This window comes from Notolepis coatsorum (genome assembly GCF_963971535.1).
Source record: "Notolepis coatsorum genome assembly, chromosome: 4".
NCBI lineage: Eukaryota > Metazoa > Chordata > Actinopteri > Aulopiformes > Paralepididae > Notolepis > Notolepis coatsorum.
The window spans coordinates 123,362,604-123,376,101 of record NC_140168.1 but is presented as its reverse complement, the minus strand read 5'-3'; the positions used below and the strand labels follow the sequence as shown (position 1 = coordinate 123,376,101).

Genomic DNA, 13,498 nt, shown 5'->3' with positions numbered 1-13,498 from the left:
AAAAAAAACTTGTTTTGGAAAATAGCTCTTTATTTGATTATCATAAAAAAGTGTTTTCTATACAGAGATATCGACATCGGTAAATATCGGTATCGGCCAGAACAGCAATATTAATATCGGTTATCGTATCGGCCACAATTTTCACATCGGTGCATCACTACTAGCAGAGCAAATAAACAAAGGAGCTTTTGGCGTGTTTTGTTACCATAGAGATGACAGAAACCTTCACTAAATGCTAAACGTCAAGCAGTACCTTCTTTCGCACCAAGAAGTCAGTTGTCAAAAGTTTCGAGCACCCTATAGCAAAGCATAGCCCCTTTCGTGACTGTGATGCACGCCAATATGCTTTGAATACACAGCCACTTGCTCTTCATTACTACTAACCCAGGGAATGTTCACCATGAAGCACTGGTTTTGGACGAACGGTTCATTATACAAATATCACAGAGAAATTTCAAAGGTACTCACAGTTGCACAAGGGTTTCACATAAAAAAGCAGGATGGTTTGAAAGCTCGGAGTTGCTAAATCTTTTTTTTTTAAATATATAAATGTGTAAAGATCACAGAGCAGCGTTGCATGAAAATAAAATGGATTCGTCTCTTCTTCTGCATTGTGACATGTCTGGTGGAAGAAGAGACAAATATACATTTTCATGCAACGCTGCTCTCGGTGATCTTTACACGTTTATAAAAACTATTTAAAATGTTTATTAGCAACATCGAGCTTTCAAACCGTCGCGCTTTTTTGTGTGAAACCCTCGTGCAACTGTGAGTACCTTTGAAATTTCTCTGTGATATTTGTATAATGAACCGTTCGTCCAAAACCAGTGCTTCATGGTGAACATTCCCTGGGTTAGTAGTAATGAAGAGCAAGTGGCTGTGTATTCAAAGCATATTGGCGTGCATCACAGTCACGAAAGGGGCTATGCTATAGCATAAATCAGCCTTAACTCCATTCTCTGACCCTCCCTCCCTCCCTCCCCCAGGTGGCAGTTAAGAGAGGGACCGTCCAGGTGCCCCAGCAGCCCCAAGCTCCTGCCGCAGAGAAGAGCAAACCGTCCCGGGGCATCAAGAGCGCCCTGAGGTCCCTGCGAGACAAGCTGAGGACGGAGAAGGTGAGACGAGACGAGTGTTTTATAGATCAACACAGGGCGAGATTTATCCAGGGTGCTTCTAGGTCTTTTATTTTTACTTATAATTGTACTATATTCTATTGTGCTATATTTAATTGAGTTTATATCCCATATCATTTTATTCAACCTCTTATTTACAGTTGTACAGCCCTGGCCTATAATTTATTTCATAATTATATTATTCTATTGTGCTTAACTCATATTTATTTTTATTTTACTCCACCTCTTTATTTTTTATTTTTTAAACTTAAATTTTTATTTAACATTTATAGACATACAACACAACATTTACAGTGACATCCATAACATAACAACATACAGATCCGGGCTCCCCCGCATCCCAGGTCCGTCCCACGCGGGGCCCAGTGTTATGTACCATGAGCTTGATCACTCCTGTGTCACTGGGCATGCAGGTGAGGGCTGCTAATTAGCTAATTACTGCTGATTGGATACCTGCTGGCAGGTTAAAACCAGTCTCTGAGACACACATGCACTCTGACTGTGGCTAGAGGAGTGTGTTCTAACCGAGACTTGTCACATTCTCCCCTTCTTTGTTCTTTAGTTTGTACCAGTAATTCATTGTTAAAGTAGTCTTTTGGGTTAAACACAGGTTTTGGTGTCGGTTTGCACATAGGTTGCGTGCCTTTGAGCCAGGGTCGTAACAGTTGGGCGCTCGTCCGGGAGTGAATTTGGAAACAAATACCCCTAGAATTTGTTTGGTGTTTTTATTTTTTTTGCATGGTGTGTCGTGGTGCTATAGTGTGGGTGGTGTTCGTTACATGTTGTGTAACGTGGGGGCTTGAGCCGATCATCAAACAGGTGAGTATGCCCTTATTTGTTTGTAATTTGATGTGACTACTTATTGCTGTTAAAATATATAGTTTAGTGGACATCACATGTAGGTAGGGACATTATTTTCTGGTTGTTTGTTAGCTTCCTGTGCACCACATACTCCTGGGGCAGTCAGAGAAGTGATTAGCACCATCTACTTGTCTTGTACCTAGGGGTGCACCGATGTATCGGTCGGGTATCGGTATCGGCCGATAAGTGCCTTGTTGACTGCAATCGGCCCGATAAGCTTGAATGTGCCGATGGCAGTAGCCGATAAATATCAATCAATTTGTGTAGCGTCAAGACAAAAAAAGTTCACTTGCGACCTGCACAACGCCGTCCCCAGTCCCCCCCCCACACACACACACAAGCTACTGCATCAAAGTTACTACTTATGATTAACAAGGCATTCGTTTTGTGGCATTAACGTTATATAGTAAGTGTTACACGTTCAATAACATCAGCATATTATTTACCCGAACGTAGCAAGCGTTCATACTAGCTCAGTTCCTTCCGTTGCTCACAGAGCCCTGAGTTTTACCCATTCTGCAATCTGTTAATAACGTTTTCAATCAGACACATGTATAGAAAGGCTTTGTTTTATTATAACATTAGTTGCAGTAAAATCATTATGCCTCATTTAAGTCATCCTGCGGAGAAAAGCTCTCGTCAACTCAAAATCAATGGCGGACAAAAGCCGAAGTAAAAAATGTATACGCGCTTGCCGATTGGTGGTAACAGCAGAGGCGGGTGCAAGCGGTGTGTGACGTAATTGGCAGAATCGACTGTCAATCAAAATTTCATTGGTTGAGACAATAGTATCTAGCTGCAGCCCAGCAGAACATACTGGGAGAGAGATAGTGCTATTTCTTGATGTTTCCTTTTTTTAAGTAAGTAAAGAGGCCTATGTTCATATCGGTGAGCACAATTTGTAACACAAATATACAGTAGTTCCATAAAAATATATATATATATATTACAAACAAAATAAATATTACAAAAAAAAATTATATTAACACTTTGATCGCCATGGTTAAATTCATAATTTACCATCCCTAGCCAGCTCTATTTGTCTATGGAGAAGTTCCCCTTCTTTGCACGGCTATAACTTTTTTAATTCTATTGCTAAATTGACATTATTATGGCCCATTCAATGTCCTATATCCATTGTTCAGGGTGTAGCAACGTTATACTTTTTCATTTACATATTCATACTAAAATATGGTCTAAAGTATAAGTATGTTTTTATCGTTTTCTGCAGCTTTCTCCAGAACTTGATTTATAGCCCCAAATGCATTATATTGATGATCAAATACAGTTTGGTAGCGATCGGTGCCAGATAAAAAAATTCAACTGGAGGTACTTCTAGAAGTTACTACGTATCATCTGATGTTGACCGGATGGGCAGGGGGTCGTTTATAATTCCGTGGGCAACGTTATATCATTCACCTAGTGTGGGTCATATGATCATCAGAGCAGTTTATATGGAACACGTTAGAAAATAACGCTGGATCTTACCGTATCTTTCTCGCGCCGTTGGACGATCAGCTTGGAGTAGACAGTTTTCGATTATGGGATGTTGATCTAGATGAACCATTTCCAGGTTGTATAATACTATATACGTCCAAATAACGTTGTTTATTGAGTTAGGGCGAGCGATTGATTATCCAGTGTGTCGAGATGGAGTCCGGCTAACGATCGCGAGTGCCCGGATGAAATATGGATGAGCACTTCCTGTTTGGCGCGTCACTTCCTGTTGGCCGATCTGCCACCAGATGGCGCTCTTGAACCGTTAGAGAGTTGAGTGGAGATCAGCAGTATATCTCAGGTCCCCGGAGGAGAAATATGATTTCGATCACAGATTTTTGAAATATTGATATCAAAGACGTGTTACGGCGTCTTCGGCAGAATGAGCATGGCGGGCAATGACGAGTTACGCCGTTTCCGGCGATTAAAGTGTTAAAAAAAGAATTGCCACAAATATCTGAATCGGTATCGGCCGATTGTGTTAGTTGAACAATCGGTATCGGTGGCAAATTTTCATATCGGTGCATCCCTACTTGTACCATACCATATACTTGACGGGTGGATGGTCAATATGATCTTTGGCTGGTAGCAGGTGTGGTTGAAGAGGGTTAGGTCTACAGGGCATTAGCTTAAGGGTAGGTAGGATAGGGGGCCAGAAAACACAGGTAGTGTGGTAGGGCTGATGTAGTTTTTTTAGGGTAGACATGTGGTGGGCCGTTTTGACTGCAGTTTAGATGTAGAAGCTTTAAGTAGTCATATCAGGTTATAAGGGGAACCTGTTTGAATTTGTTTGTTGTATTTATTTTGTTTGTTTTGAGTGTTTGGATAGCCTACCTGTTAGCACCTGACCTCCTGTGCGTATGACACATCTATTTATTTCAGGGTGGTTGTTTTTTTTTATTAAAATTTTTTCCAAACTAGAAAGGTGCGCTCAGTAGAGCACACATTTCCACGCGTCTCCTTATGGTTATTAGTATTGGCATTAGCATTCTTTATGGTTCTTCAGTGGTTCTTCAGTGGTTCTGTAGTGTTTCTTCAGTGGCTCTTTAGTGGTTCTTCAGTGGTTCTTCGTGGTTCTTCAGTGGTTCTTTGGTGGTTCTTCAGTGGTTCTTTAGTGGTTCTTTAGTGGTTCTTTAGTGGCTCTTTAGTGGTTCTTCAGTGGTTCTTTGTGGTTCTTCAGTGGTTCTCAGGTAGATTGTGTGTATGCTAGGGTGTTTTTGGTGACTCTAAAGTGAGCAGGTTGTGGCGCTGGTGCAGTAGGGATGGCTTCCATAAAGGATTTTGTTAGGCCTGCCACGATAACACATTTTGCTGGGCGATTAATTGCCCCCGAAAATATCGCGATAAGCGATATTATTGCGACCGGTTAGAGAATTTTTTTTTGAGAAATTTATTTCCCAAAACTTTTATTTTGAAGCCCACCGCTCCGTCTTTTCCGGTGTTTTAGACTTTTATTTTGAAGCCCACCGACCGGACCGGAAGTATTGTTGTTATTATCCTAGCTTGCTGATGCTGCTGGTGGACTGGGGCCAGCTAACGTTAGCTTGCTGATGCTACTACTACTTCAACATGCTGCTAATGGGCTGGGGCCAGCTAACGTTAGCTTGCTGATGCTGCTGGTAGATCGACATGCTGCTAGTGGACTGGGGCCAGCTAACGTTAGCTTGCTGATGCTACTAGTAGATCGACATGAGCTAATGATAAAACAAATGTTGAGATTGTTGGTGAACAACTAACTTTAAGTTAGTTTTAACGTTAGCTACTAACGTTAAAACGCTAACGTTACACTACAAATAACGCTACTTGGTTAAAAGGAGCAACACTATTGAGAAATGTAGTTAAGCTATGTGGTGTTGCCCCACGGAGCTCCTGTGCTGTGCTCTCTGCTCTGTAGTAAAGCCAGCGGCCCGCCTCCCAACACGGACAGTGACTGACAAGGGGCACTGGTTCCGCCTCATTAAAACAAACGCGCAAATAGCAATTAATCGCGCCCGTCAAAATCATTGCATTAATTTTAATTATCGCGGCAATTAATCGATTTATTGCTTATCGCGGCAGGCCTAGCTGCTGCAGTGTGTTCTTGTTTGTAAGGCGCAAGAAGCCTATACTGCTCTGTCCCTTGAACAAAGTGCTGACTATGAGCTTGTTAAAGCTTCCATATTGAGGGCTTATGAGTTAGTCCCCGAGGCCTATCGTCAGCGTTTTAGAGGTTATCGCAGGTCGGAGGGACAGTCGTATGTTGAATTTGGAAGAGAGAAGGAGAACCTGTTTGACAGGTGGTGCACCTCTCAGAAAGCAGAGTCAAGAGAGCAGCTTAGACAGTTGATTCTCCTAGAGGAATTTAAAAGATGTGTTCCTGATACCGTTTCCACTCATCTAAACGAGCGTAGGGTATCGCTGCTGTCTTCGCTGATGAGTTTGTGTTGACACACAAGTCCGTTTTTGTGGAGGACTACCGTGTTGAGTCCAGGGATAGGCGTCCTGTTCAGGGGGGCCGTTTCCCAAAACCTGTGTCTGCTGGTCAGTTAACTTCACCTCCTAGGCGGGGTGGTTCTGCTAGTGCATTCCCAGAAGGGATTATATGTTTCTACTGTAAAGAGCCTGGTCATATCGTTGCTGGGTGCCCGGTGCTTGAACAGAAAAATTTCAGAACGGTGGCTCTGGTAGAAACCATATGCAGAACACCTATGCCAATGTTAGAGGGTGATGGGGAAAGTATCAAACGTCTGGACAAAGAGCTCGAGGGTTCCTCAAGATTTATGATGGATGGATTTGTTTCCCTGACTAATGCACTAGAGTCCAAACAGGCTATAACAATTTGGAGAGATACCGGAGCTTTTCAGTCCCTCATTCTGGAGGGGATTTTGCCGTTTTCAGAAAAGTCTTCTTTGCATTCCGGTGTCGTTGTTCGTGGCTTTGGAGGTGGATTTGTGGATGCACCTTTGCATGAGGTCACACTCAATTCTCCCTTAGTATCAGGCAATGTTGTTGTGGGGGTATGTTCTCACATTCCCATAAGAGGGGTGTCCTTCATTCTAGGGAATGATTTGGCTGGTGACAAAGTGTTGGCTACTCCAGTTGTAACTCCTATTCCTGTGGTTTCTAAGGTCCCTAATGAGCTGGCACAGAAACATCCAGGAGTGTTCCCTGTGTGTGCTGTGACACGGGCAATGTCAAAAGACAAAAGTGATGTTGTTGATACTTTGACTTGTGACATTACACTTAGTGACACATTCTTTGTTGAATTGAAAAGTGTACCTGTTGAGAATTTTGGAAAGCACACTGTGGATGTACCTCTGCATCAGGGCTGTACAGTGCGACATATATATCGCACGTGCTACAGCAACAGCTGTCTGTGCGATGAATGGATTTACTTCAGTAGCACTGGTGCGATAGGGATTCGGGTCATATAGATACTCTTATTTTGAAAATCCTGTAGCGGGTCTCATTTCTGCCCACGCGCAGCTCCAGCTATAATAACTAGGCTCCGACAGCTAGCAACGTTCAGGTGCATATGATACTCTTATTTTGAAAAAACTCTGTGACAACTCGACGAGTCATATCCGCCCTATCCGTGCTTCTGCAAGCAGAGCAGCGCGTTGGTCGGTTGGTGCGCACTGCTGCGTTAACACAGCAGTGCGCCTACACGTCCCGAAATAAGTCTGTGGTGTTTTTTTTCTTTCGCAACGGGTCAAATGCATCTACATGCTTTGCACCGTCGCCATTCCTTTATGCGCACATCGCCCGAAATTACCGTTTATGTACCATTACAATCACTACAACGTTAGCAAGCTAACAAGCTAATCCTGATCAGAGGCAGAGGCGCAGAGCCAGCAGACACAGTGTGGACTGGGGAAAGGGAAATGGGGGGGCACTCTCTCCCCTTCCCTGTGTGTGTGCGTGCGTTTGGAAAGACGATGAAGTCACTAGTCAGGACTCAGGACAGGAGTATATTATAGTAAACTGAGGATTACTGAGGATGGACAGATAATGTTGATATTCAAATATAAAAAAGTTTCGAGAGGAGTGGAAGTTTGAAGACTGACTAGACTACAATATGATGCAGGGGTGGTGAGTTGAAACAGTGTGTGTGAATGAATGAAAACTTTATTTAACAGATTGCAGAATGGGTACAGTACAGTACGGCTCAATACACACAATTGTTAAGGGGATGCAGACCAGAGAAAGACGTTTGTCTTGTTTACATCAGGGTCCCCCATTGTGTGTGTGTGTGTGTGTCCCAACCGACCCCACTTCTATGTTTCAATAAATTATTTGCATTTAAAACTATTAACGCTGACTCATTCCTTCAGTCCACTCAAAATTATGCTAATATTCCTTATGTTGTTTATGATATTAATTAGGGATGCACCGAATGGGAAATTCTTGGCCGAAACCGATACCGAAAATAGGAAACAGTTGGCCGAAAACCGAATGCCGAAAGGCCGAAAATGATTAATATAAATATATATATATATATATATATATATATATGTTTTTTTTTTTTTTTTTGCTACCTGATTATGGCAAAAGACACGATTATGGCTAAACTTAACTTAAATAATATTAATAATCACGATGGGCCCATAAAACATTTATTCAGCTCTTTTGAATGCATACATTAATTCCAGACTGTTAAGACTAAAAGACTACAACGATTGATGACGACTTCCTGTCCTCGCATTTCCATTTTCGGTTTAACGATACATTTTCAACAACGGATTGCTGCTAATTAAACACTTCATTTAAACGGAGTAACGTTAACGTTATGTCGAGTTCATACGTGTAGTGTAGTATGAACTCGTCATAACGTTAACATTACTAAGTGTCCACTGTTGCTGCCACTGTTGCGTCGCAGGTGGATGGTACACTGTTAGCTCCGTAGCTAATCCGCTCCTAGACTACTGATAGCAGTACCGTTAACGTCGGAGCTGATCAATACTCCGGTTTTTTCTAATTTAGTTTAGAACCGGGTTTCGGGGGGCATCCCTACTCCCAAGAGGAGTTAGTTGTCACAGGCTGTAGAATGCAGGAAGAGCTGCCAAGCTGCTCACGTTACATGTTGCACATGCTACCATAGATATCTATGATGCTACCGGTATGTCTGTAGTCGCGTTTTGATGACGTCATCACAACAACACGTTATTTGACTTTCGGTCATATATTTTCGGTGCTAAAACCCTTTCGGCCGAAAGAGCCTTTTTAACCATTTTCGTCCGATAATTTTCGGTAGCCGAATTTTCGGTGCATCCCTAATATTAATTGAAAATAGCATATGAGAGTATTATAGTAATAATAACACATGGCGATATACTAAATGACAGCCAAACATGGCACTGCAACTAAATAACACAAATACAATAGGCACATTTGTGACTGTTACAAATATAACACGTTTTATACTTGTGCTACAAGATTTTGGCCTGTGCTACAAAACGATCAACCTCTGTAGCACCAGTGCTATGTGCAAAAAAAGTTAACGTACAGCCCTGCTCTGCATAATGATTCTCTTGATTGTGCCTTTGTGTCAGACCCGGTGGTGAAACCAGAGTTGACATGCGTGCCGGATAGGCATGTAGCAGGAGATGATCTGGCAGCGCAGTGTCTCAAGGTCTTCCCAGCCTGTACGGTGGCTGAGGCCACGAACTAATTGGAGGATGAGTGTGGGAAGGATGCTATGAGAGATGCTGTTGATTCATGTGACACTGTTCTAGTTGAAGAGGCTACAAGGCCTGACTTAGGCTGCCAGCCTTCCCACAGTAGCTCTATTGTCCCTGATGTTTCACTTGTGGGCAGGGATGGTCCCAGTATGTCAGTTGATGATTCTGACATTGATTCACGTGTCCACACTGACTCTCTGCCATGCACTAGGTGTGATAGTCAACCTAGTTACCTGTGTCCTGTGGAGCAGGAGCCGCCTTCGCGACCTGGTCTGATGAGTGGCAGCCATTTTGATCAGGACAATGTTATTTTGTGTGACGCCATTTTAGATGGTGTTCCAGATGCTTTTGTGACTGATGTATTGCCATGTTCCAGGGACGGTGGGGCTGTACCTGAGGCGGTACATCCTACTCTGGATGTTCACGGTTTGCAGTATCCTGAACTGCCAGTGCCAGGTGGGATGGATATGGGCGCTGTGGTGGTATCAGAGATCTATGGTTTTTGTTTTTCTGTGTTCTGTCCTGTTGAGCGCAGTGAGCTTAGCTCTCAAATTGATTTTGGTTTGCAGTCTATTTTTGACAGGTCGGTATCGGTGGAGGGGCCTGTTGAAATGGAGCTCATATATGATAAGGTCTTGGTTTGTCGATGGAGTCCTAAGTCTTACGCCTCAGGGGAGGAGGCGCCTGCCCCACTCCAGCCATATACCGCAGTGGCGGAACCTTTTGTGAGGTCTAGCTTGCCCGAGAGTCGGGACAGGGTTGTTTTTTGTTTTACACAGCATTGGCAAATGTTCCACAGTGGGGAGCATGCGACACGGTTGGTGGTCGTGTTCGACGGGCCGGCCCGTTATCGCTGTTGTGGTAGTGGCCCTGACAACTAATGGGTCACAATATTTTTTGTTTATGGGTTTGATGTGTGATGGTTGCCTCTTGGGCAACCATTTTGGTGGGGGAGGTGTTATGCACCATGAGCTTGATCACTCCTGTGTCACTGGGCATGCAGGTGAGGGCTGCTAATTACTGCTGATTGGATACCTGCTGGCAGGTTAAAACCAGTCTCTGAGACACGCATGCACTCTGACTGTGGCTAGAGGAGTGTGTTCTAACCAAGACTTGTCACGTTCTCCCCTTCTTTGTTCTTTAGTTTGTACCAGTAATTCATTGTTAAAGTAGTCTTTTGGGTTAAACACGGGTTTTGGTGTCGGTTTGCACATAGGTTGCGTGCCTTTGAGCCAGGGTCGTAACACCCAGCACTCAGCGACACGGGTACCTTGAATTTGATTGGGCCAGACCTAGTAGAGGGGCGAGGGGTGATACTCCCCCCCACCGAGCCAAGTCCGCTACCTCCCATGTCACCAAGCCCCCCACCCCACGCACAACGAACCCACAACCCACGAGATCCCACTCTCCCGGATCCCCCTGAGAGAAACCCCTCCCTCCCGCCCTCCTCCCCGAGAGATAGAACACACCCATATCCTGGTCCACCATGCACGGAGCCGAGCCCCCGCCCGACCGCCAGGCTCCCGGCCCACGAGAGCCCCAAGCCCAGGTCCGCAGAAGGTCCAAGCACCACGCCTCAATGGCCCGCGACCCCAAGCCCGGTGCCCCCCCGGCCCGGAGGCGTGTAACTGTTCCGCAACAGTAAGTGACTTCCGGGGTAGGCCTGATTGGCCCCGACAGGCACGTGACGCGGCAAACTCAGGACGCGCAACGAGGCTGCTGAGAGCTGTCGCGCGGAAATAGGCTGTCTATTGCCATTCTCTAACACAAACTCTAACCTTAACCAGCTCCTTAACAGCGCCTAAACTTAACCGTTCTAACCTTAACCAACTCCGAAACAATGCCTAACCTTAACCTTAACCTTAACCATGCCTAACCTTAACCATAGAAAGAATATTGCCATTCTCTAAGACAAACTCTAACCTTAACCAGCTCCTTAACAGCGCCTAAACTTAACCGTTCTAACCTTAACCAACTCCGAAACAATGCCTAACCTTAACCGGCGAAAGAATACACGTTAAAAAAAAAATCACGTTAAAAAAAAAAGATTTGATGGGATTCGAACTCACCAACAACGGACCGCAGGATCGCAGGACCGCTGCTCTGCCAGGTGAGCTAAAGCGGCGAATGAAAGTCATGGCGTATTTGGACGGTTACGTAATTCCGCAAGCTCTGCCGCTCGGCTCCGCGGAGCGTGCCGCGCGGCAGAGAAAGTTGCGCGTCACGTGCCTGTCGGGGCCAATCAGGCCTACCCCGGAAGTAACTTACTGTTGCGGATAAGCTATAAGCGGCCCGGAGACCAGACCGCCCGGCCACGACGGTCGAGGACCCCAGGAAACCCCGCCCCCCCCCACACCAATCCCACAACACGCAAGGCCCCCCCTCCCCCGGGTCGAATCGCCGGAACGATGGCCCCTCCCCTTGACCCCACTGAACCCACTGTACCTCCCATGTCACCGACATCACCGCATACAACATGAAATTAAAACTAACCACACAATAAGAAAAAATTACATGTATATAAATGGTTATATGGTTTGCACTCTTTCCCCGGTTGGCGGTTTGGAGGGGGATCAGCCCTCCCACTGGAGAAGCCCCCCCCCAGAGATGAAGATACCCACCGAAGGAGGCTCTCCAAGCCTCTCTTCATGTCCAACATTTTGAATTCTTGTCCTTCATATTTGTCCATGTTCACATTTAAAGCAACTGCTATTCTAACATAACTGAAAAAATTATATAAAAGAAGACTAAAGACAATTGGCACTTCCCAGGTAATTCCTTTTAACCCTGTTTGACCCCTGTTGGCGGGTTGGAGGGGTAAGGCTCTCCTGGAGAGGGCCCCTCCTATAACGACGGAGATGTCCCCTGTGGGGGTTCTCCAATGTCCCTATTATTGTCCAACATTTTATTTGAATCTTTATCTTTCATATGATAGTACATTCCCAGAGCTCCCGATCAGGTCTCTGAATGTGATTCCCCATGTTCCCCGTCCTCTTAGCTGTGTGTCCTGTGTGTTAGTGTCTATAGTTTAGTCAAGTACGTATTATTTGTATTATATGTCCCGAGTCAAGTCTCCATTTCCCCAACTAATGTGTTCACCTTGTCTGTATTCCCAGTGGTCTGTGTGTTGTCTGCAGTATGTCTTGAATCATTGCCTCCATTCACTATCTAATTATATGCATAATATGGTATTGAATCTTGGTTGGTGTGTATGACCTCAGTGCTCGAGCCCTGCTTGGTGTGTGAGACTTCGTTATTCGAGTTCTGGCTGGTCCGGTTGATCTCGGTGCTCGGGTCCCGGTTGCGTGTATCACTTCCGCAACGGATTTGATTTCCGGGGTTGGCCTGATTGGCCACTAAGCCCATGTGACCCTACGCTAGCACGCCCCCCCTTACCCCGCTTACGCCTGAGTCACACACAGCTAGCGGCAGCCAGAGAGCCTTGCTACTACTAGCCGAGTGATGAATGAAGCTCTATCTGTTTCACCTAACAGCACTATTGCTCCGTGATCATAGCCATCCATCTCTAAAGCTAACCACTATTTGTAAAAGCCACAACCACGTTACCATATGTAATAATGTAAATCATTGTGTCGTTGTACATATTGTGTACACCGTTAGAAGCTAACGTAGCTTAGCTTGGTAGCTATTGTTGTGCTAACAACATCCCGACACCCAGCTTGTTAGCCAGCATGAATGCCCGATGTAGAAGGCATAGACGCAGGTCGCTTGTTGGCCGGCATGAGTGCCCGATTTGGGGTGGTTCTCTCCTCTTTGTGTGCCTTTGTCCTTGCGGGTGTTTTGCCGGGGGAGCTTGTGGACGCGACAATAGTGGTGGTTGTAGGGTGTTTGAGCTTGTAGCGCTAGTTAGCTCATAGCTACCCAGCATGAATACCCGATTTAAAATGGTTCTCTCCTTGTATACCCTTGTCCTCACAAGTATTCTGCCAGGGAACTTATGGACATGACAATAGTATTTATAAGGTGTTTGATCATTGTGTCGTTGTACATATTGTGTATACACTGTTGCGTTAGAAGCTAACGATAGCTGCGAGCTAACTAGGCTACAAGCTCAAACACCCTACAACCACCACTATTGTCGCGTCCACAAGCTCCCCCGGCAGAACACCCGCAAGGACAAAGGCACACAAAGAGGAGAGAACCACCCCAAATCGGGCACTCATGCCGGCCAACAAGCGACCTGCGTCTATGCCTTCTACATCGGGCATTCATGCTGGCTAACAAGCTGGGTGTCGGGATGTTGTTAGCACAACAATAGCTACCAGGCTAAGCTGCGTTAGCTTCTAACGGTGTACACAATATGTACAACGACACAATGATTTACAC

General features: G+C 45.1%; 1 protein-coding gene across 1 annotated transcript in view; it reads left to right on the top strand.

Moving 5' to 3' along the window:
• Nucleotides 1–13,498, top strand: part of LOC311227751 (schwannomin-interacting protein 1) — a 63,947-nt gene that overhangs the window by 19,799 nt on the left and 30,650 nt on the right. The window contains exon 5 of the mRNA XM_084313535.1: nt 987–1,115. Within this exon, the coding sequence (XP_084169661.1) occupies nt 987–1,115 (129 nt within the window). The remainder of the gene's footprint in view (nt 1–986; nt 1,116–13,498) is intronic.